Below are 23,654 nucleotides of genomic sequence, written 5' to 3'. Positions count from 1 at the left end.
TTATCAATACTATAATTAGCCGTTTAGACGACGGTAAGGGGCGCTCGGCTTGCCTGATGGCGACTGTTTCAAAACAGGTAGCGAGTCAACAGGTTGTCAGACAAGGTTTCCTTTGGTGTATGGCATCAATATATTTGTTTGCTTTCACCTCTCTTTACGTGCAAATACCAGGTAACAGAGTATTTTTTCATTTTTTACTTTTATCAGTAACTATGTTTTTGTAATAATTGAAGCAGCAGACAGCTAGATATGGATTGTATCCTAGATAATTTGGCTCAAGATGTAATTTGAGATCTGACTGGTGCAACATGTGGTTTTCTTTGTGACAGGTCTCTATGGTCACGAGGGAATTCTCCCCGCTGGTTATATATTACACGACTGTAAGTGCTTCAGGGTTTTTTTTTGTGTGCGTATATATATGTGTGTGTGTGTGTTCGATTCGTGTGCAAATCGGGTTTAAATCTTATTACCTGGCAGATATTAAAAATCGGACAGGGTAATTATTCGACTCTGCAAAAGCGACAAGACCTCCAAATATTGTAATCGCCATTATAATGTAACAGTGTTAAATTTGGGCGGATTTTATCTCGACTTTTGTTCTTGCTGTTCCGAAAGTATCAGCCCATAGCAGTTGGGGAGAACTTTCCAATGTTCAAATACCATTATTTTGCTCTGGAGTGCAGGACTGGCATAGTGTTGAGAGCACTCACCTGCCACCAATGTGGCCTGGGTTAGGGTTAGGGTTGAGTTTGTTGGTTCTCTACTCTGCTCCGAGAGGTTTTTCACCAGGTACCCCGGTTTTCCTCTCTCTGCAAAACCCAGCATTTGGTTTGATTTGCCTTAATTTCTTGATTTCAGTACAGTGTCCCCAGCTAGTGCTCCAGCACTAGAAGACTTGATGCTTAAAATAAATTTCCGTTTCTTTCCTTTTTTTCTTGTCGTGATTCAGAAGGAAAATAAAACCATTTATGAAGACTCCTTCCTTGCTTATAAAATCAAATCGCATGTTGCCACATACAAGTACCTGTCCTATCACCTAGCCCTTGAATAATTAACAAAAAAAAAAGTTTTGGTCTAGTGGAGATCTCACATAAATTGGTTATAGATGAACTTTAGTAGACGGCAGATGTTTTTCATTGCTGGCGCGTTCCTTGACCATATTTGGTGCAGCAGGTACATGAACTGATAGCCTGTGTTCAGCGAGCCAATGGAAATCTGCTGGAAATCTGATATTCGTAGTTCAGTTTTTGTGTGGCTTACACGAAGTGTAAACCACTCAATGGCCCAAGATTTGTCACGGTGAACAGAGTGGCTGTCACGTGGTTTACTATCGTCGAAGACAGGCCCCAGTCTACTCTCGGCTAAGTTACGTAAACTTCTAAGCTTCAGAAAGAGGCCATTTTGTGGGTGTAACACAGCGCGTTGTCGAAGATCGTTTTTTATCTAGTTATTCGTTCTTCTTTGCTGCTTGGATTTTACACGCCGGCTTTCCTACAGTCGGCTTGTCTTCTAAGTTCGGATTACAGCGAGGAGTTGTGCTCTCACAGGGCAACATTTCAATTCACGGTCTGGACCTTTGGTACAGGTTGCGTCACATGAAAACTTACGAGTTATTATTGACTCTCGCAAGCCAACATTTAACGGCTTCAATCTGCTCAGCAGACCTGCTTGAATATCTGAAAGTATTTGAAAGGCTCTGAAGTTACTTGAAAGCAAAAGAGACTCTCCTGTGCTTGTGTTGTCATTGCTCAATGTTGTTGTTGAATCTAATTGGACGAATCATCCACACACAGTTGACAAGAGTCTGCTAGCCCATGAGTTCGTCAGAAGTAACATGGGAATCTCTGTTGAACAATACCGATCAAGAATCGGCTCTCATGACAATTTTCTTAAAACAAAAGATGCTTTGTCGCGTTTCAATAATGATGCTTTACATGAATGTCTTTTATTTACCAACATTGAAACAAATTGTTGGACAATACAAAATATGGAATGAAGTAGTGTTTTGGTTTACCCAATTTGTGTACTACACTTGCTCACAATGTTTGTTTTGGACCATTTTGTACAGTAGATTAGCACTTTGCATGTCAAGTTCATCTATTCATTTTATGTTTCCATATAGCTTGAACTTGGTAAACACACTGACTTAAAATTACAAGGTCCATAATAAGAAAACTTCAAAGATTCTGGTATTTAAAGTCATACGAAACCATCATGAACTTCCCTGTACATTGAATTCTGTTGAACGTTTTCTTCAAACCTCCAGGTAAAATTGTTAATCCTATTGGGTTAAAAATTATTAGCAATGTTAATAAGCACTACTCAACATATGATTTATTAAAATATTGCTGGTGTTCAGATATTGTTACGCGTCTATCTTTTTTTCCCAAATTCTTCCACTTGCAACCCAATAGCCACTTACATCAACTAAATTTTTCTGTGTTTCTTTATTGAAAATTTAGCATTATGATACTTCACATGCACATATTGTCAAAAATTAGTCTTACATTCAAACCAAATCAAGCTCCCAATGTGGCTTCTAGCAAAGGTTACATCATTTCCTGTATGTCCCAGCCCTTCTGCAAAGTTTTGTGCTCTTGTGCTGGTACACAAAATGCCAAAAACATTCATACGAAATGCTTCCCTGGAGTTGACTTCACAACACTTGCCCCGGACAAACTCAGAACTCAATTCCACTTGGTTACGTAGAGAAAATCATGACTGAATCTATCAGCCCACTATAGGACATGATGCTGACATTTTTTCAGTTCCTTAAATCCTCAGGTTACATGCGCAACCTCTGTTGTCAAAATGACACCTCCATAAAACTTTACCCAATAACCCTCATCTTGAAAATAAGCATTTCAGGACGGATGTATGTCAATTATCTTATTTTATTGATTGAGAGGAACAATATTGAAAACTAACCGTAATCAGACATTAGCTCTACTAATAGAAACTCAATGACAAAACAGATCCTTTTAATTTGTAACCTCCCCCATCAAAGCAGCTCAATTTCGTAAGCCACACATGTACGCATTGCGGACCTATTTTTAATACATTATGTTATCTGGCCTTTGATTTTCCGATCTTAAGTGAGTATCCGTTTTATATTTCAGTGTCAACATGTGGAGATAAGTCTCCCTTGTGTGTTAAATGGGCAGCGTCTGGAGAATGCTTGAGAAACTACAGATGGATGATAGAGAACTGTATGAAATCTTGTAACAGGTGCCACAGTGAGTAATATTTTTTCTTACAAATGAAACAGATATAGAGCAAAACAACTGCATGCCTTTGTGGTTACCTGGCGACTTGGATATTTTCATATGATCAAGAACGGCATAGCAAAATTTGTGCATGTAACATTAAATGCCTATAAACTTATAAGCATAGCAATGCATCTGTGCAACACTGTTAGGAATTGGTCACCCATTCAATTTAATATTACTAGCACAAATTTTCCTTTGTCTTTCTTGGTCCATCTGAATTTCGGTCCTTGAAGACTCAATTTGTGGTCACATTGACTGGTTATTATTTTCTTTTACATTATTTTGCTTTCCTTTGTGTTTTCCCCTCAGCTCTAGACACATCCTTCATCTCTCTGTTCAAGAAGACACCCACCCTTCTATGGATGACCCCATATCTTGGACTGAACACTGCTACTGGAATGGAGTTTTTGTGTGTCATAGGCATTGCTGTCTCTCTTATTCTTCTTTTGTCGCAGAGATGTAGAGACTGTTTGGGTTATCTGACGCTGTGGTTTCTTTACTACTCCATGCTATCTGTAAGTTTTGCAATCTTCAATTTTCAAGTGACATGTAGCTACGATCTTCACACTTTAATCTTCAATTTTGTTTTATGAGGCTTTGTGGAGGCAGTTTGGTCCAGTGGTTAGGGTGCTTGCCTTGAGAGCTGGATATCTCAGGTTCAAGGCCCATTCTGACTACTTTTTCAATTTGATCCTGGTAGTCCCTGGTTCAACTTCTCAACTGCACTTGTAAATAGCCAACTGGGTTGCCTCTGGCCAGTTGGGATTCTTAACAGTTGTTGTTGTTGTTCTGTTCCGTCATTTTCTTGATTGTGTCTCATTGGCCCCTAAAAAGCCCCAATGGGGAGTAGTCAACTAAATATGTACGTATTTAATTTGTAGATAATTATCTTTGCCACCATCCAGTACATTATAATAATTAATAAATAAGTTGGGTTCTTAGTTTTGTTCGTCTCTAATTTTAACAGGTTGGTCAGATATTCATACGTTACCAATGGTGAGCAATATAACGTTTTTTTTTTTTTCTGTTTTGTTTAAGGAGAGTGGCTCTTAACTACCAAACTGTTGCTATGGACCCCTTCAGATAGTCATTTCTCGAATTCCTTTAACTCTACAGTTATCCTTTTTTGCCAAGTGTGTTCTATTTAACATTTCTTTATCTGGTTCGACTCACAACCGTATTTGGTTAATCATGTGACCAAAACGGAAAATGCCAAAAAACTAAGCAACTTAACTATGTTTTTAACTCAACAGTGTGAGAACATTTGAACACAAAATCTGTAGCATGGGTTTTAAAAGAAATTATTTCTCAAGAAAATTATGGCTTCATAAGGCCCTCCTTTGATACACTTTTCAAAATATCAGTTCCATTTTTTGTCCATAGGCAAACAGAAGTTCCATGCTACAAAATGCAAAAAATGATGGGAGGGCTCCCATCTGGTGAAAGAAACGCCTTTTCCTTTCGTTTCCTGAGAGCTTTTACCTTTTTTTCACTGAAACGCATGATAAAGGAGTTGTTGTGCATGGGCCTTTTGATTGAGTGATGTCACATTTCCATCTATGCAACCTTTTTGTACGGCTCTTGACTAAAAAGCTTCCTTTAGCAACCATTGTCTTTCTGCAGTTGAGAGCCACCCCCTTAATTTTCTCTGATACGTCCTGTCCACAATAACTAATGGTTTACCATTGCTGTTTTTCTTAGGGATGCTTTGCTTTGGGAATCAGGATTCCTTGCCTTTCTTGTAGCTCCTTGGAACATTGCTTTTGTTCCTTGGCAATTTGGCAAATACTCTTTCGTTAAGCTTAGACGGTTCAGGTAGGGCAGTTATGAGTATTTTTCATTTCATCCTTTTGAGGTTTAGTCTGGTAGTTGTCCACCGTGAAATGAGAAACAAGGGCAGGGCGTGGTCTGAGGCATAAGGTGAAGGCAAAAAGTAAAGGGGCTTAGGGAAGATCAAGATGAATTTGAAGGCGATTGGAAAACTGAAGACAAAAACAATGGCTTTGCACGTCCTGCACGGCTCTTTAATTTCAGGCGTCTGATGAATTCCGTTGCCGTTCTCTTCCTGACAACAGGGACCTTAAGCAAAGACGACGACGACTGCTACGAGAACGTTGTCTAAAACTATTATTTCCCGTTAGTGTAATAATTTTTCAATTACTCCAAGTCGTTCGGCTTGGAAGATGTGAGTCCACATTTCAAGAAAAAAAAGGAGAAAACGGTGTGGATATTTAGAAAGAAAATTGAAAAGTCATCGTCAGGTGTTCTCGTCATCAGCAAAATCTCAAATTTGATCATTTCACGTCGTTGTCAAGACGAGAGCGGCAAAGAAATGTATCACAATGCAAAACGCACGTGCAGGGCGTGCAGAGCTATTGTTTTTGCCAATCAAAGCTACTGTTTTGTGGCGTTCTCGTAGCCGTTGTCGTCGATGTTCTTGCTTGAGGTCCCTAACAACGTGAAATGACCAAATTTGAGGTTGTGTAAAGGACGTCAGCACCTGGCAATAAATTTTCAAGCTTTCTCTCCAAATAAACCTATCATTCGTAACAGTTTTAATCCTGGAATTATTACCGTATATACTCGATTGAACGCTATCCTCTAATAAACGCCGCCGTCGATTAAACGCTTTATATGGAAGGAAAAGTACCAATAAACGCCGCGCCCAATCAGAAGAATGCGGCGTTTATTCGAGGATGGTTAGAAAAAAAAAGTACACGTTAAATTCTCTGAACGTGGATCACAAGCCAGACAATTACGATTCTACAAAAATTTGGTTTTATCAACGGAGTTGATAACGTAAATTGGCCACCGTACAGAGATTCTAAAAGCTAGAATCTCTGTACGGTGGCCAATTTACATTATCAACTCCGTTGATAAAACCAACTTTTTGTATACTACTTCCCCACCGACGCAGCACCACAGTTTCTCTAGAAACTACCCCCTTCAATTACGATTCTATCTCAGCAAAAAAGCGAGACATTGGAACTTAAATCCTGTTTCTTCTTTAAATAATACAGATGATTTACCATTATTTTTTTCATTGATTTAAGAAATATGAATTTAAAATAAACGCCGCATCGGACACGCTTAAAATTTAATAAACGCGGGGGCGTTTAATCGCGTAAACACGTTACACTCGCTTTCCATACCGAGCGACTTGTAGTAATCGCATTGATTACAACCGTGCGTAAGCTCCATCATACAAATGGTCAAAACGACGACGAGAACGTACGAGGGCAACGAATAAGACGACGACGACGAGAACGTACGAGGGCAACGAATAAGACGACGACGACCGAGGACGAAACCGAAGACTAAAGTGGAAATAAACAAGACAGACACAAAGAGCATGCGCAACAACAACGGCATACTACGGGCGCGTTCGATTGACCCTATTCCGGAATAAAAATACTAGGAGTAATGATTTAAAACGGTATGTCTGGCGTTTTGAAGCAAATAGAATAGTAAAGATACGTTTAAAATAGCAAAATAACTGGTGTTTGACAATTTTAATGTGAATCTCCGTAAAACGAAGGATTTTTAACTTCTATTCCATGTATTCCTATTCCGGAATACGGTCAATCGAACGCACCCTAAGACTGAGAAAAAACCGAGGACGCCTAAAAACAATAAGTTTAATGAGCAAAGACAAGTCATCTACTCGCTCTTTACGTCCGTTCTGTATTTTTGTAGATTTCTTTGTAGTCCTCTAAAAAAACGAAGAAATGGCCAAGTTTAATTGTGGAGAGCCAAGCCAACCAACACCGTTAAAGCCATTTAATGTAATTCCTTCCGCGGGTAAAATGTACGAAAACTATCAATGAATGACATCAGAAGCGCATGACCTTGAACAAGGTCATGGGCTTCTCGTGTCATTCATTGATAGTTTTCATACATTTTACCCGCGGGTCATGAGGTCATGAGCTTCTGATGTTAGTCATTGATAGTTTTCATACATTTTACTCGCGGAAGGAGCGGTAACAACTTAGTGTTGTCGTTGTTAGGAAATCTTTTTCTTTGCTGTGAAGTTAACAACGATTCTATGTGCTCCCATTTCATCGATTTTCGCTATTGTATATTGACATGGAAAAAGGAGAAGAAAGAAGACAAATGGTGAAAAGAATATCTATCCTGTTCTCCATGCAATCCCGCTTCTTTCATTTCAGTCAGTGTTATCCTCATACGGAGAAATAAGGCGTGTCCAAATCTATTGGTAGTGTGCTAGGACACCTGCGAGGAAAAGTGAGCCGGCACTTGTCTTCTTTCCATTTTTCTCCCGCGCTTGCGGCTTCGCTGCCAAAATACTCTCTCCATACCCCAAACAAGTGAGCCTCTTTGCAAAAGTATGGAGTGAGTTGTTAAGGGCGCGCGTTGAACTGGAAAGAAGCCGAATTGGAGCGCACCCGCTCTTTGAAACGTGCGCTTGTCTTTTCTCGCTGGTCACGCGGAGGTGTCGAGAAGTAGTTGAACGCGCACTTTTTTCATTGTTGTGACTTTTTCGCAGGAGCTAGAATATGCTGTTATGTTTTTTTCAGAAACGTGGCCCGTCACCATGATAATGTAGTGCTGTGGCTTATTAAGTGGCTATTGTTTCGTCTGATGTTTGCTTCGGGTGTGGTGAAGTTAACGCACATGGATCCAACTTGGTGGGGTCTTAGTGCTTTAAACTGGCATTACGAATCGCAGGTAAGGGAAACAGCTTACTCGTCGGTAAAAAGGCTTAAGTCCACGTAGTAAAACCGAAAATATTTTGAAATGTTTAACCATTTGAAAGTTTGTAGTTAAAAAATTTCAACTTGAACGTTTCTTCGTTGTGAGCCGTTTTACAATCGTTAGATTTGCTACCTTCGTTCAATGCAAAAAGGTTATCATGAATTTAAACCCTGCCTTTGTTTCGCTGTATAGTGTCCGGTGATGGAAGAAATGGATGAAAATGCACTAAACGACTCCCTTCGCAATCAATGAACTTATTAAATTAGATACCACGTATGTCATTCGAGATGAACCACTTCTCAAGACTGTAACCCCACCGGTTTCAAGAAACCCCCTCTAGTTCCAGGAAGATGCATATTGCGCATGTGTTACAACAGGAGCCAGTATCCGTAGGAACTAATCCGAGGCCCCCACATTCTACCAGAAGTCATTGCAGTCCTTTGTTTTTGTTTCAAGTGACAGCTTGTCCAAATGCGTGATCTGATTGGCCGTCAGTGCACTCAGGCGAATCACGCGGCGAAGCAACATGTTAGCTATTTGGGTAACTTCGTGTTACACGAAAATCGCGGAGCGCAATGACTTTTGGGCTAATCTGGGCCTTTAAAACTCGTGGAAAATCAATGCGACCAGCCTTAAAAGGGGGAAAACTCAAAAATCCCCATTGCCACAAATAACAAGTGTAATAGGTAGAAACTAAAGCAATCTCATAATTAAGTAAAGTACGATCATACAGGTAAGTGTAGTCCTGAGAAGGACTGTTTGAGATGACATTGACGTCTTTACTTAATTATGATATGACTCATGGGTTCAAACTATTTACGATAGAGCAATCTCGATACAACATTCCACGTGAAAATGTGAAGTTATCAAACACGTATTATTTGTATGATCGTGTTTATTTCAGTGCATTCCAACGCCTGCAGCGTGGTATTTCCAGAAACTGCCTACTTGGTTTCATAGATTTAGCGTGGTTATGACGTGAGTACATCGTAGTACATAATTTTCAATGATCGTGGGTTAATGGTGTGTTAATATCATCATATCATATCATGTATCTTTATTTACCCTCGGATTTTTAGAGTAGCTTGGTGTAGCTAATATCTCCGAGCATTTACCCTCCCAACCATGATACACCACAGAAGACAGACCACAACACCGGGAACTACATGGCCTACTCTTTACGACAAGTGTGCGGGTTCTTTTACGTCCCACAGGATTATGAACATTGAAGGGTTGTGAGACGGCACCTCCGGCTTATCGTCCTTATCCGAGAAGACTAGAGAATCTAACCATTTGCAGATGTAATTACAAAGGCAGCACTTTCTCCTCAGTTATTTAAAGACCCTGAGTGTTTGTCCGGCCGGAGTTGAACTCACGACCTCCCGCGTAACAGCCCGGTGCTCAACCTTCAGATTTAGCTTTGTGAATTTCAAACCCTCCACGTTCGCATGCATCACTCTAGCGCAAAATAATCCACTCTTTAGTTGCTTTTCCGTCGATCAGTTTATAGCAAAGGTTAAACAGAACCTCCACTCCTTCAGAAGGGCCGAAACAATCGTCTCTCAGCGACGTGGTGCCATTCGATTATCTCTTCTGGGTGCGGCAATAACCAGACATTTTGGTGCTGCAGGCACGTTGGGCTGGCTGGTTTGTAGGGCTTTCTTGCCGTGTGGCCAGAACACCTAATTGCTAATTTACGTACTTGAGCACTGGTGATTTTATCAAGTCTGATTTTGTTTACGGCTTTCCCGAGGAAACGCAGTTCGCAAGCAAAGATGTAGATTTATAACTGTTACAGCGAAACTTAAGCCGCTGTTACAGGTTGAAACTAGCTGAAACTTATGTGCAACGGCGCTGCAAAACAAGTTTTCAGCAGGCGTTACACTTTGTATCATAAAAGGTCGAAACTCGTTCGGGAAAGTTGAAACTGGTCTCAAAATGTTGTTTGCTTTCTGATTGGCTTACGCAGCGTTAATTGCGTAACAAGACCGAGCGAGACCAGTATCACGAGGCGGTGTTACACGGTGAAACTCTTGTTTTTTACCACCACTGCGATTGCTGCTACCGTTGCAGAAGTAGAAAGCGGTTCTACTTTTCGTGAAACTTGTCTCGCAACGGAAGTTCAACAACGTTTCACGAAACTGACCATGTTACACGGTGCAGTACCTCCTGAAACTTGTTTCGCAGGGCCGCTGCACACAAGTTTCAGCTAAAAGTTTCAACGTGCAACAGCGGTTTTAAGTTATGTCATGGTTTGGTTTTTTAGTTACGTCATAGAGATTGGAGTTCCTTTCCTGGCATTTGCCCCTGTGAGGATTCTACGTGTGTTTGTCTACTGTAACGAGGTAAGGAAAGGGAAGCTTTACTTTGCTCAAGATGTCATTCGGCTCTCTGCTGCTGAATTGTTGACTTCAAGAGGTTTTTCCGTTTCAAAGACGATAACGAGCAGCTTATAGTTTTGAACAGCGAGCTGTAAGTGCAGCACGCTCTTCAAAACATCATCATGAAATTTCCACAATTATCGGATCTTTTGACGACAAGGTGAGCATACAACTGCCGATGTTTCATTCACTATATTTATTTAAAGGTGTTTCTATGGATTCAGTTGAAGGTTGCTTGCACAGGATGTAAAAACAAAATAGAAACAAACACTTTTTTTTTAAACAAAGTTTTCCTTTGCTTTGCCTTGACCGTCGCCAAAGTCGCTGTTACACGTTGAGACTTTTAGCTGAAACTTATGGGCAACGGCGCGGTGAAACAAGTTTTAGCAGGCGTTGCACCGTGTAACGTAAAAGGACATAACTTGTGTGGAAAGGTTGAATGGTGTTACCAGATTCCCGCAAAACAAGTTCTTGTTCCATGGTCTTGGCCGGTTTCTGATTGGCTTACGCAGCGTAGCGTGACAAGACCGAGCGAGACCAGTTTCAGGAAGTGGTATTACGAGGCTAGGTGAAGCTCTTGTTTTTATCACCACTGCGATCGTTGCAGGAGTAGCAAGTGGTTTTACTTTTTGGGAAACTTGTCTCGCAACGGAAATTAAAAAAAGTTTCATGAAACCATATTACACGGTGAAACGTCTGCTGAAACTTGTTTCGCAGCGCCCGCGTTGTACATAAGTTTCAGCCAAAAATTTCAACCTGTAACAGCGGCTTAAGGCTCCCTATAAATAATGTAGTCCCTTTGTGCAGTTCAAAGAAAACATTTTGGGAAAAATGTTTAGAAAGGATATGCATGTCTGTTGGATGAGAAGTGGATTTATTAGTGTAAAACTGAAAGGAAAGCAATTACTAATTGCAAACCAATCTCAGCGGGCAAATACGATCAAAACTAACCAATCAGAGGAAGGAAATGTCTTGTTGTACCCGGCTCCAAGCGCGGGAAAATGAGTCACTGACATGAGATTTCTTGCCAAACCAAACGACTCAATTTCGCGTAGTCTGTGATTCAATATTGCCATGCAGCAGGTCGATTTTTCTTTAATGTTCGGTCAACTGCCCAGTTTTTTTTCCATGATCGTAGCTAAGGCTCTCTTGAAATAGTGTAGTCCCTTTGTACAGTTCAAAGAAAGCCTTTTGGGGAAAATATAGACAAAGGACATGCATGTCTCTTGGATGAGAAGCGCATTGATTATTGTAAAGCAGCAATTTCGAAATTGCAAGTCAATCACAACTAACCAATTAGAGGAAGGAAATGTCTTCTTGTACCCGGCTCCAGGCGCGGGAAAATGCGCGCGAGGTCGAGAGAGTGACATCAGATTTTTTGCCAAACCCAGTACTCAATTTCGTGTAGTCTGTGATTCTTTAGTATATAGCTTCCCCTAAATACAATATTGCCAGCAGGTGGATTTTTCTTTAATTTTCGGTCAATTGCCCTTTTTTTCCTGAAAATTGAGCGCAATTTAAAAAAAATCTGCATGTTGTTGCCTGTAGTAAGAAATCAAATGCCAAGGAACACAACGGACTCTGACTTCCAAATTGGACTCCGCCGACACGGTCGTACAATTTTGGTAGCCCTCGGATGTTTATGGTCTTATTATTTTTAAATTGGATTACAGAGAGTCAAATTAAATACAGTACACAAATTAAGTTCTTTGCCTTTATTCCAGGTGTTTCTTCAGTTGTTAATCCTTCTCACTGGCAACTACAACTTCTTCAATCTGCTAACAATCGTCCTTTGTGTTTCGTTACTGGATGACAAGTGCATTCTCTTTCGCATTCAGTGTTTACTCTGCCGGCGTTATATTTGCTCGTGTTGCAAGAAAACACAGCAATGTAAGTAGCTTGTTTGTAAGCCTGGCTCTTATACATTTGTGCTTATAGTTTTACTTCGTGTTGATTAGATGAAGGTTTCACCACCCTTTTCATAAAATTCTGAGGTTTCGGGTTTTCCAGGTTTAGTTTTACCAGTTTCAGCGCTTGGACACCTTCATCAATCCGTAGTCCATTAGAAGACGCCCACTTCCGGTTGCTTAATTTCCGCCCCACAAACTTCCCCTTATAAATTAGGGAAGTGCTTCCCTTGTGCTACAACTGAACTTGTTTCTCGTCTTTCTCTGTTACAAACAGCATCTGACAATGAATCTACAAAAGACAAGCAAAACTCGGAAATCGCTGAAGAAAAATTCCAACTTTTGGAAAAAGGCAAAGGTAAAGCTGTCGGAGAATGCAGTTATTATGTCTTCTTATGGTACGCATTAACAGCTCGCTTTACACTAGCGCAAAAATCTGGCATGGCGCTCCAAAATCTTTCCTGCTAGCAGAGACCTCTTTCCTTTTGCCTTCGCTGGACTGACGAGTACGGGAAAAGAGACCTCAGTCGTGGGTCGAAACTCACTTTGATCCAACCGCCGTCCACAACCTTGGACGTCACTCTTCAAAGCGCATGCCCCACGATATGTTTGCTGACTGTGACTTGAGCCCACTTTGTTCCGCACATTCCTTTACAGCACTTCCGCTGTTGTTAAGATCAAGTATCACGTGAGGATTCGGTCGCTAAGTAACCGCCGCGCATACTCAACACAGTGAGTTTCGACCCACAGCTGAGGTCTCTTTTCCCGTACTTGTCAGCCCAGCGAACGCAAAATAAAAGAGACGTCTGCTAGCAGAGAATCCAAAATCTCGGTACCGTACCTATGTTTTTCGGGCTGTAGTTTTTTCGTGTGTGACCAGAACAAACAGAAGGCATATTAGGCACCCGTGCCAGAAACTATAGGAGTGCCGAACACATATCTGGAGTTGTGCTTGGCGCTCCAAATATTGGTAACGTGCCACGATTTTGGAGTGCCGTGCCATTTGTCTGTGTGTGTTTGTGTGTAAAAGGGGGTTTTAGCTGGGGTGCAAATTTCACTCATCCGCATCTGCTATGTAGGAAAAAATGACAAATTGAAGAAAATACATGAAGCTCCTTTTTAACCCTTAAAAAGTGCTGAACAGTTGTATTTTAACGATTTGTGAGAGTCAGAGATTTGATATCAAGAAAAACGTTTTTGTCGAATGGCTTTATTGTTCGGTTGACCTTTTACCTTGCCAATTCCCTAGCAGGACAAAGTCAGGTATCCGTTGGCTAAAAGGACAAAAAGATTAGCCTAAAATAAAATAACATTTTTGTTTCTGATCTCGCTATCGTCAACGTTTTGTAGCCGCCGAGGAAAGCACAAATGACAAAAAGTCAACCTTGAGGCCAGACAAGGCCTACTATGCACCGGAGAGAAAAAACTCAGGTAAGAGCGTGTGATTTCGATCAATATACCTTATTCCAAAATGGCCGCCATTTTAGTATTCTTTTGTTTCCGTGCAAATTGCACTTGTGGCCTCGCTTTCAAACGTAAAATTGAAAAGAATATTTACCCTTAAACGAGGCCATAATGGCGGCCAAATGAATGAATCTTCTGTTTTAATGCTAATAAGCCTTTCTAGCCTTGAAACGACGAGGAAATTTCGAAAGAATATTTGTTTCAAAATGAGGGTAGTAGGTCTAATGAACATAAATGCAAAAGAATTTAAAGGTGTCGTCATTGATGAAAGTGGTCAATCGTCTGTATTCCCAAAGTTAAACAAGTTAGTCACAATATTAACTACAAATATGTCCAATAAAATTTCTGGTAATTCTCTGAAGTGTAAGGAAAATGGCTTCCTGGTTCAGGATTGTTTTCATTGGTGACATATTCGAAGTCGTGATAAGAAAATAGTGGATTAGTCACTATCGAGTGTTTGAAATATACTGGCCAAATACTGGCCCAATACTTGCCCGGGTTCGAAGCATGGATAGCGCAGCGGCGAGGGCACTCGCCTCCTACTAATATGGCCGGGGTTCGATTCCAGGTACCTGCGTCATATGTGGGTTGAGTTTGTTGTTGGTTCTCTCCTTGCTCCGAGAGGTTTTTCTTCGGGTACTCCGGTTTTTCCCTCTCCTCAAAAACCAACACTGCTAAATTCCAGTTCGATCCAGAATGCTCGGACGCATGTTGAACGAGCTCCTGAGCGCTCTTAAGGTATTCCATTTCCACGGTTAGTGCTAACCATGCTTCGTGCAACCGAGCAACCGGCCCCTGCACGTCAAACGTTGTTCGAGGGTTTCGTAACGGCTTTGACTTTGATGTGCTTAGAGTGTGCCTCGGCTATTCACGGGTAATTGCGGAGCAAACACAGAAAGCTTTGTACAAAATGAAACTGTCAGACTTTGACTTATCTACCAGATAAAAGCAACTGGGCCTGTTCCTTGCTACCCCGATTGCGCCGTCCTTCGAAATTCAGGTGTTTTAGTACGAGCGTTTTTTAGCGACATACTAAGACCAGAATTTGACTCTTCCCTGTCTAGATAAGGTTTTTTTGCGCAAATTTATAAACGTGTTATTTATACCAGAGTAAAGATATTCAGCTGTACAAAAATGGCAGTGTAAAGGCAAGCTGAATAAAAAGGAAAAACGTCGCACGCTCGGCTTTCGTCGCCAAAAACGCACAGGTCCCGTGTCTTAGGGTTTATAGGGAGGTTCAGCACGCGCGTATTTGACACGCGGACGGCAACCGGAAGAGAAACTTTTGCGCGCTAGGACAGTGGTGTCTCCCAGATTTTTATAGTAATCATCTCTAATGGAGAAAAGATACTTGGCAATGTCAATGTGGTTGTGTGAAGACAGGTTAAAAAGGAAAACAGCTCACTTCCGGTTGCCATCTGCCTCTCAAAACGTTGCTGCTCAGTACTGACTCGATTTACGAGTCCGGTTATGTCTGCGTTGTTCGAGAGGTTGATTTTAACCGGATTGCAAGCGCTTTGAGGACCTCGACTTTGTCATACTTCACTTAGACAACCAGGAAATGCCCAATATAATTAAACCGCGTCAATTGATTTTTGTCTTGTTTTTGTAAGCAGAAGAGACTTCAACAGCATCACAGCTGATAGAACATGTGTTAGATTGGATGAACAATCGACGTGAGAATTCCAAGTGTACACAAGCTAAAGAATTCCTTCATAGCGAGATCTTTGGTCGAATCAAGCTGGCTTGCATTTCTTTATCTTGCCTTGCCGTGCTGATAACTCTGATATCTTGTACTATCAAGTGGTTTGATATCAAGGCAACGAAGAAGGAAACGATTCACTGCGAAACAGGTAATTTTGCCCACACCATCCATCATGGTGCCAACAACTAGATCTGTGGGTCAGTGGCGAAGGACCTCATAAGGAAAGATTATTTGTGGCCTAATTCAAATTTTGAGCGATCGACTATACACATCTGGAAAGCATTCCCATATTTCAGTCCCGAGCCCTATCTGATGTGCGTATTCCGTGGAGGTGCTTTGTCACAGGTACCCTATTTTGGCAATTTTGGCACCTTATTTAGCGCGTCACAGTACAAGGGGGCGGACGCGTCAAAAAAAAAATGGGCCCGGTCGACTAAAGAGGAACGATCAAGGACACTTGAGTAGGACCTACTAAGAAAAAACACCCTAAAACTTCGTATATAAGCCCCTCCATCAGTAAGTCCCTATAAATTCGATGTGGGAAAGGCCTCCGATTGTAAGCCACCACAAATGTAAACCCCCGTGGACTAAAATGTCTCACTAAGTACAAAATAAAGTAGATGTTATATTAAATTTTCTAGAAACTTTGAGGCACCGTATGAACTACCACGAAAAGTAAACTACTGAATCAACTATAACTGGTGTGTCATTTCAACTATGTACACGCGGAACGAAATATATATTCCTTTCCAAAAAGGTTTCTTGTTGTCTTGCTTGAAAATGATATGTGCGTAGTATTACGTTGTGGATAGTTTCAACTTAAATGCGAAGTTTATTTGTGTGCATGTTGAAAAATCACTCATCTATTGGCCTGAATGATTTTGCTGCTCTAATTTTCAATCCTAAAGTAAGCTTGAGCACCGGGCTGTCACGCGGGAGGTCGTGAGTTCAACTCCGGCCGGATCAACACTCAGGGTCTTGAAATAACTGACAGAGGAGAAAGTGCTGCCTTTGTAATTACATCTGCAAATGGTTAGACTCTCTAGTCTTCTCGGATAAGGACGATAAGCCGGAGGTCCCGTCTCACAACCCTTCAATGTTCATAATCCTGTGGGACGTAAAAGAACCCGCACACTTGTCGCAAAGAGTAGGGCATGTAGTTCCCGGTGTTGTGGTCTGTCTTTGTATATATTTCTTTCTGTATTACAGAGGGCCATGTGTTAGAAAACTCTTTACTGGGTTAATCATGTATTACCCTCTCAAAATAAAGAACATTGTATTGTATTGTATTGTTTGAATAAAACCGCCTTTTGTAAAAGCCTCCTTTAAAAATAAGCTCTTCAGAATTATACAGTATGCGACTTGATCCCTTACATTTTTTACAGTGTTTACTCCTGAACAACTTGTGATTGCTGTCCAACTTGCCACACAGCTCGCAATATGGATGGGTTTGCTGTCTTTACTCATTGAAATATTCGGCGCATTTATCAGGTACAAAATAGTGAATACCTTCCCAGGGTCTCTAAAAACGTTGAGCTAACCTTGTTCCAGAGAACAAAAACTTGAAGATGAACGACCCTGGGGTCGAGATTGGCACACGAAAAAGTGGTCGACAGAAGTTTTGCAGTGTTTAATGCAAAGTCAAAAGCAAAACAGTCGCTGAAACTAAAGGTGTCTGAAGAGTCTCTTGGCCGAGACTAATCGCCGCGTCAGACTAGCCACGAACATTTCACAAGTATTTGGCAATAGTTTTGCTTTTGTATAAAACGCAACAAATGTTACAAACTACAGTACCAGGAAGGCAGCCGTTTTTCTTGGCTGAGTGAACGATTCGTAACTGAACGAAGTTTATAGCATAAATCTTCGAAACTCCAAAATTTTGTTGAGTGTATTAGAAACAAATAATCGTAGGATCTTCTCTTCACACTTCGGAATTAACTAGGTTCTTGTGATGTTTTAAAAGCTCTCACATTGGATTTTGCGATCTTTTAAACATCACTCGTGTCTCACTCGTGTCTATTAAATCCTAAGTAAACTCGAGATCGTGAGATTTCGCACATGAATTAAACATCTCTATATGCGAGAGATTTCGCTCTTGGACTAGCTTCTATTTACCTCTGACTCCATACTTTAGAGAGTTTACCCCTCGGATGGTAATGACGTAGTTTGCGATTTGATATCCCAGGTGCCTGTTGGAGCAATGTAATCGACGTTCAAAGCTGTGGCAATTGTTTCAGTGTATTTTTTTCTCTGTGGTCGCTATGGTAATGTTTGCTATTAGCTTGGTGAGTAAGACGTTATAAAATTTAGTTTTTGACTTTATATAGTGATTTGGTCCTCCTTCTCCGTCGACAACCGTTTTTGCTTGGATTTCATTACTTTTGCAGTAGTAAGAAGTAAATGTTTTTTTTTTTCTGTACTCAGAGCGCAAATAAAACTTAAACGTGGGATATTTCGTTCGCGGATCCACCGAGCTTCGTCAGCCACAATGTAATTGAGTTATGTAATGGTTCCGAGGGAGCTAAGATGGTGTCATTGATGCTGGCTAAATCGAAGCCATTGCCTTTGTTTAATGAGAGCTTACGTAATTTTATCTCGATTGCCTCCCTTTTTCGGCGTTTGAATGTGTTAGTCTCTGTGTTGAGAACTGTTATTTTGCTGGAATCCACTGAATGACCCGTGAGCTGGCAATGTTCATGAACAGCTGACGAATTCCTTGAAAGATGTTCCTTTACTCGAGTTTCTAAGAAGTAAATGATTAGTAAGAAAGTGAATAAATATATTTTAGCGCACGATACATTTTGTGAGAGACTCTGAAAGGAGAGAACGGCAAACGGTCTGGCGTGTTTGCATGAAAATCCAATACGGTTTAAACTAATTGGAAAAAAAAAAGATCATAGCATGTACCCAATTGTTTGGTTTGCAGTTACCAACCTGCCGTGTAGTGCAAAAGCTAATTACGAAGGACACATTTTTTTCTTCCATGCATAGTACTCCCTCACAGCAGTGGATCGGGTGGTTCAACGGAGCCTACCCAAAATTATAGTAAATCTGTATAATAAAACTTCGTATCTGGAACTTACCAATGCATATGGACTCTTCAGAAGGTAAGCGTGGCATTTCTAGTTTGTCCGCATGCAAACACTTTCTTTGTGTATCGTGATGTTCCTTTTTCCTTTTTTCTTTTTATTGTATTGCTGTTCAACTCTGAATAGACCTCTTTACAGTTGTGTGCTTAGTTACCTGGTCTTTAAATGAAAGTGAGCTGGTGTTGACCTTGTTATGATACAGACCTCCGTCCTTTTCTCATGTTAATGATGTTGTTGTCATGCTAATTGGTAAGAATTTACTTGAGAAAAGCAGTGAGGTTTCTATCAAAAAAAAGGTCAACTCCAGCCTCACTTTGATTCGTAGGCCAGGTAACTAAGCACACAACTGTAAAATGAACTATTGCTTGGTTATTTTTCTAGCATGACTGGAGTTGGTGGTCGACCGGAGCTCGTCGTCATAGGCAGCAATTCACTAGACGGTCCCTGGGAGGTAAATTGCTCCACTCCGTTTATGTTAATTTGAGAAAGTACTGTTGAACATCAATCATTCTCCTTCAATGTATTCCTTCCTTTAGCAATACAACTTTTTGTACAAGCCTGGAAATCCTTACCAGCCCCCTCCGTTTGTCGGTGAGTAGAGACAGAGAGAAATGCAGAACGCTTGTAACAAGCATGACACCTGAGCTATACCGTAGTATATTTGAACATGGTTAGGCGGGATTGTGTTATTATGTTTTGTAAATAGGCACATCGTCACTGGTCGTATCGTTTTCCCGCCATTGACACAGGCCTCATGTTTTCCCGCTCTTTGCCCCGGTCGCCTGCCTTCTTTGATATCGGTGGCATTGGCTATTCCTACTGAAACCAGATTTGTCAGCGGGTGCCACTTAGCTAAGTAACTAAGGTACTGGCCTAATCGGCCTAACCGCACTGTTGGTGTTTTTGTGTGTTAAGGTCCATTCACGAATTTCTTGTTGTTTATCATTAGTCTCTTTTCTTCTCTTTCCGCGCTACAGAACCACAGACGCGTCATAAACCTGGCTAAACAGTAAACATTTGCTAAAAGAGTGAATTGTCAATTTTGTTGCAGCTATTTCTTATTTGTCCTCACTTTTTCAGCGCCTCATCAACCTCGCTTGGATTGGCAGATGTGGTTCGCGTCTTTGCAGTCCTACAATGATAACCCTTGGTTCCTAAGTTTTCTGCACAAATTGTTATTAGGGAAGCAAGACGTTTTGCAGCACTACACGCAGAACAGTTCCAGTTTATGGCAGGTGCTTTTGCACTCAAGGTTAGGCGAAGACTAAAAACAAGCATTCTTGTAAAGTTAACAACCTGACGGCTAACTTCGGCTAACTAATTAGACTATTCAGTTCCGAGTAATGCACTCAGTATCGGGAACACTGTCAGTGTGAGGCAACTCCTTGTTGACTTGTTAAACCCCAAGCAAGTGTCCGACTGGTCGACCGACGACTGATCGATCGACTGAGCAAATCGGATGGATCGATCAAGCTACGAACATACCAACCTCTTCCTTGTAATTGTCTGCATTTTTCCTGAGCTTAATTGTTTGTTTGCTGTCGTAATCAACAGCACAGATAAAGCCTGGTGGACGCGGGAGTTTACAAAGGAGTATTTGCCATTTGTTGTCAGTAACAGCTCGCTGTCGACCTTGGAAGCAATGTTGGAAACTTATGGAGTCTACAGGGTACAAATCAAATTGCTTTAAGGGACTATGCCATCCAGCGCGCATGCGCAAGTTGGCCTGAAAATTTTTGTAATCGTCGGCCCAATCTTTTCAAATTCTGTCGAGGAGTTCGAGTGGCTCATTATTTCATCTACTGGAATCGCGTTCATGCATCATCTTCAGAAAGTTTGCGACATCTTACGTATTTATAGAAGGTTTTTGTGGCGATAAGCGTTTTAGGTTTGAAGGATTGATTTTGTGGAATTGTAATGTTCATTATCGTTTGGTCGTCGGTCCCTACTGCACATGTGCCCCAGCTGACATAGTCCCTTTAATTAATGAACCTCTGCTTGTAAACATCATTCTCAACGATGTCACTTGACTTCAATTATCGTTTTTTCCAGCCAAACTTCGCGCCAGAAGTGACATGGGGCGTGCTCCATCCGCTCATCCGGGACCTAAGGAAAATAAACAGACACTTGGCGCCCACCACTCTTATCAATGTCCTGCTTTCCATAGTGGTCACGTGTCTTGTATTCAAAGCTTGGTGGAGAAAGACCAGGAATAAAGTCTGGTAAAGAGAGGTTTATGCAATGATCTTGTTTCATTTTAACTTCACGCAAGCGTGAATTTTAGAGCATGTAAATCTTGGGGTTGAGCTAGAAACTGTTTGACCGTAAAGCATGTAGGGGAATCTTTGTCTTGTACATATTCACTGAAGTGAAAATGACATCGTAAATTCCCACGACCTGCTCCCGTCTGACCTTGTTGGTAGAGCAGCGGTGATCTAACCCGTAGGTCATGGTTCAATTCGCACCGTTGTCAGAGTTTTTCTGTGTCCTTGTGTGGGCCCAATTCCGTTTGTAGGGCTAACTCGTATGTTAATGAAGCAAAATGTGAACGATGACGTCATCAAAGATTCCCTTATTTTCCGAAAGTAACCCGGAACTCTGCATGTCGATCATTTTCCATTTGCCTTTTTGTTCCGCAGTTCTTCATCTTCAAACAATATTCGTAATAAGTACGAACCACCAGAGAAAACTACTGGTAGAAAAGCGCTCACCATTGCGGAAAGTCAACTGCAAAATGACCTGTCGACTGCTGAGAAACGGAACGCATGGGCTGGTTTTGTGGCTCAATTCCGAGAGGCTTTCATAAAGATGCAAAAGAGAATAAATCCCTGGTGTTCCCTTTTGCTTAGCAAACTTCAAGAAGTCGTTTCAAGATGCAAGACTATGTGGAAAAATAGAATGCCATCAGTAAAGGTACATTGGTTTTAAAGTATTCAACGTGAAATAGAGGGGTATTTAAATATTTTATTTTCTCAGTTCTTCAGTTAAAATTATATTTCAATTATATTTCCGGTACAGAAAAAGGCTTGAATGTTGGTCGACCTGGTATCCCAAACGAAGCGTCCTTTTTCAAAGCAGCTGGGTGGATGCCCATTCCAGGTGACACGACGGAGATCAAATGAGTTTGGCGGTCAGAATTTTTTCTGGGTCCTGGCTCCACAGCCTCGCGCTAGAAGTCTTGGAACATCAATAGACGACAGAAGATGAGAGAATAGTTCTTGTGGAGTTTACTCAAAGGAGATCTCTAGTTATTTTACGAGATCATCAACTGATTCCCTGTCATCCACCATCCGGCAATGGACGGATGCGGTGGCACATGCGACTGCAAATTTCCTGCAAACTGTTCTGTCCTGATTTCCTTTCCCTCTCTGTGGGCGACTGGGCATCTCCGGCCGGACGTGTTACGAAATTTAGAAGGCACAACTTGGTTCAAAATCGTCCATTCGCAAGATGTGTCCCAGGAAGCACATTCCTCAGTGAGAGGATCATTGCAGTCATTGAAGCAACTTGAATAAATTCTCAACCTCGGTTAATGCATTTCTTTTCCTCTGATTGGTTCACTCAACCTCGGTTATCAGCTCGTATACCTTAGTTTGACCTTATATGGCAACTGATTGCGCTAAGCATTGCTAAGTTTAAAATATTCTCGCCGGAAAGCGAAATTTCTCTCTGAATAAAGCAAAAAGACCCCAAAACGTTTCTTTGGAAAGTTTGGATCAATTCCGACGTTTTAGAAGTACGCGAAAACGTAAGAAATGTTTTTGTGATGGGTCTGCGTCTGTCTGACCACCAGGTATTACACAACATCGCATCTTCATGCAGGTTTTTCAAGTTCGCTCGGGTTTTCTCGCTTTTTTCGCTCGTATTTCGTACTCCCAAACTTCTGGAGTTTAGGGAATTTAATAAAACAAATATTCCATTCGCGCTTGTTGGATATGATACTGGTTGGCTATAGCCGAGTTGGCTATAGGCGCCTTAGGCGCTACGCGCCTCGTTGGCTTTTTATCATCTTATATCCAACGCGCGCTCATGGAATAATTGTTAATTATTAGCGCGGCGGCCATATTGACCATAGACAATATATTTCGTACCTCCAACCTCGAGTTGAAATGTTTGGGAACGAGTTTCGGTGCGCAAAAACAAAAGTTTTAAATCCCTCAGGACTGAACGTGGCCGCCGTGTGATTAAACTGCAAAAATAAGAATACGGACGGAATGGAAGTTTTTCAATGAAAGGAAATGTTTTCAACACGATGCAAAGCCTGAGCATTTAGCTTGTCATCGCTTGTCACCCGTCATTTCGTTTATCCAATCAAATAAAGGACGTTTGAATGGTTTCGTCTATGTTGACATTCGCACGCTCCTTATTATACAATCGATACGATTTTCCGTCAGTGCAAATGGCGCAATTCTTGGGTTTCACTCACGTGATCAACAGCCATGTTTTTCAACGAAAACAAAAGAAGACGTTAGCATAATAATAGCTTTCAATTCCCGGAGGATTGGATCGGGACACCAACATGGCCGCCATTTCATTGTTTGGGGACACCAACATGGCGGCCGTGACGTCATGTGAAATCCAAGAATAGTGGAATAATAAATCCCTTATTGAATGGTTTAACATATAATACGTGCGGGCATTTTGCTCGTCGTTCGAAGTTTTCCTCGCCCCGAAATACTGCGCAACTCGCAAAATATCCGCGCGTATTATATGTTAAACCATTCAATAACGTGTATATTTTCACAACGCGCGGTGAAGATTCGATCTTTTAGGAAAAGGAAAATCAAAGTATATAATCAGTACCTATATAATAAACATAGAATAATGTGACATTTGGCGCACAACTACAACAGCAAACCGTGTTTTAGATCATATGCCTTTTTATCCCTCACTCGGGTCGATGGCCTTGGCACCAAGCATGATGCAAAGGCACTGCGTGGCCGCGAACGCGTGAACCTTTGAGCGCGCTTAGCCAGAGGTTATTTATCTTTGGACATCAACTGATTCAGCTTAAGTATGGAACTTTAAAAAACTACGCCCAAAACATTTGCGCGTATTTTAGCTTTACTACTTGTCGTTTATTTATTTACTTATTTCTTTATTTATTCATTTGTTATTCATTA

General features: G+C 41.2%; 1 protein-coding gene across 1 annotated transcript; it reads left to right on the top strand.

The window, feature by feature from the left end:
* Positions 1 to 46: 46 nt before the first annotated feature.
* On the top strand, positions 47 to 22,096 carry LOC138060534 (lipase maturation factor 2-like). Its single transcript, XM_068906340.1, has 23 exons — positions 47 to 171; positions 330 to 380; positions 3,120 to 3,236; positions 3,579 to 3,784; positions 4,237 to 4,265; positions 4,971 to 5,084; positions 7,808 to 7,958; positions 8,890 to 8,963; positions 10,252 to 10,330; positions 12,091 to 12,256; positions 12,551 to 12,631; positions 13,624 to 13,704; positions 15,354 to 15,590; positions 16,828 to 16,933; positions 17,628 to 17,727; positions 18,434 to 18,549; positions 18,913 to 18,982; positions 19,068 to 19,122; positions 19,612 to 19,783; positions 20,086 to 20,200; positions 20,584 to 20,753; positions 21,171 to 21,444; positions 21,550 to 22,096. The coding sequence occupies exons 1-23, from the start codon at positions 57 to 59 to the stop codon at positions 21,559 to 21,561; spliced, it is 2,691 nt and encodes an 896-aa protein (XP_068762441.1). The 5' UTR covers positions 47 to 56; the 3' UTR covers positions 21,562 to 22,096.
* Positions 22,097 to 23,654: the final 1,558 nt, after the last annotated feature.

This window comes from Montipora capricornis, chromosome 8 (assembly GCF_036669925.1).
Source record: "Montipora capricornis isolate CH-2021 chromosome 8, ASM3666992v2, whole genome shotgun sequence".
NCBI classification, from domain to species: domain Eukaryota; kingdom Metazoa; phylum Cnidaria; class Anthozoa; order Scleractinia; family Acroporidae; genus Montipora; species Montipora capricornis.
The sequence above is the reverse complement of the archived record's forward strand: the minus strand, read 5'-3'. Positions and strand labels throughout refer to the sequence as shown.

Coding starts and splice junctions, on each gene's coding strand:
- LOC138060534 (XM_068906340.1), top strand. CDS start 57: ATGGCGACTGTTTCAAAACAGGTAGCGAGTCAACAGGTTGTCAGACAA. Junction 19,123..19,611: donor CCAGCCCCCTCCGTTTGTCG/GTGAGTAGAGAC, acceptor TCACTTTTTCAG/CGCCTCATCAACCTCGCTTG. Junction 20,754..21,170: donor AAGACCAGGAATAAAGTCTG/GTAAAGAGAGGT, acceptor TTTGTTCCGCAG/TTCTTCATCTTCAAACAATA.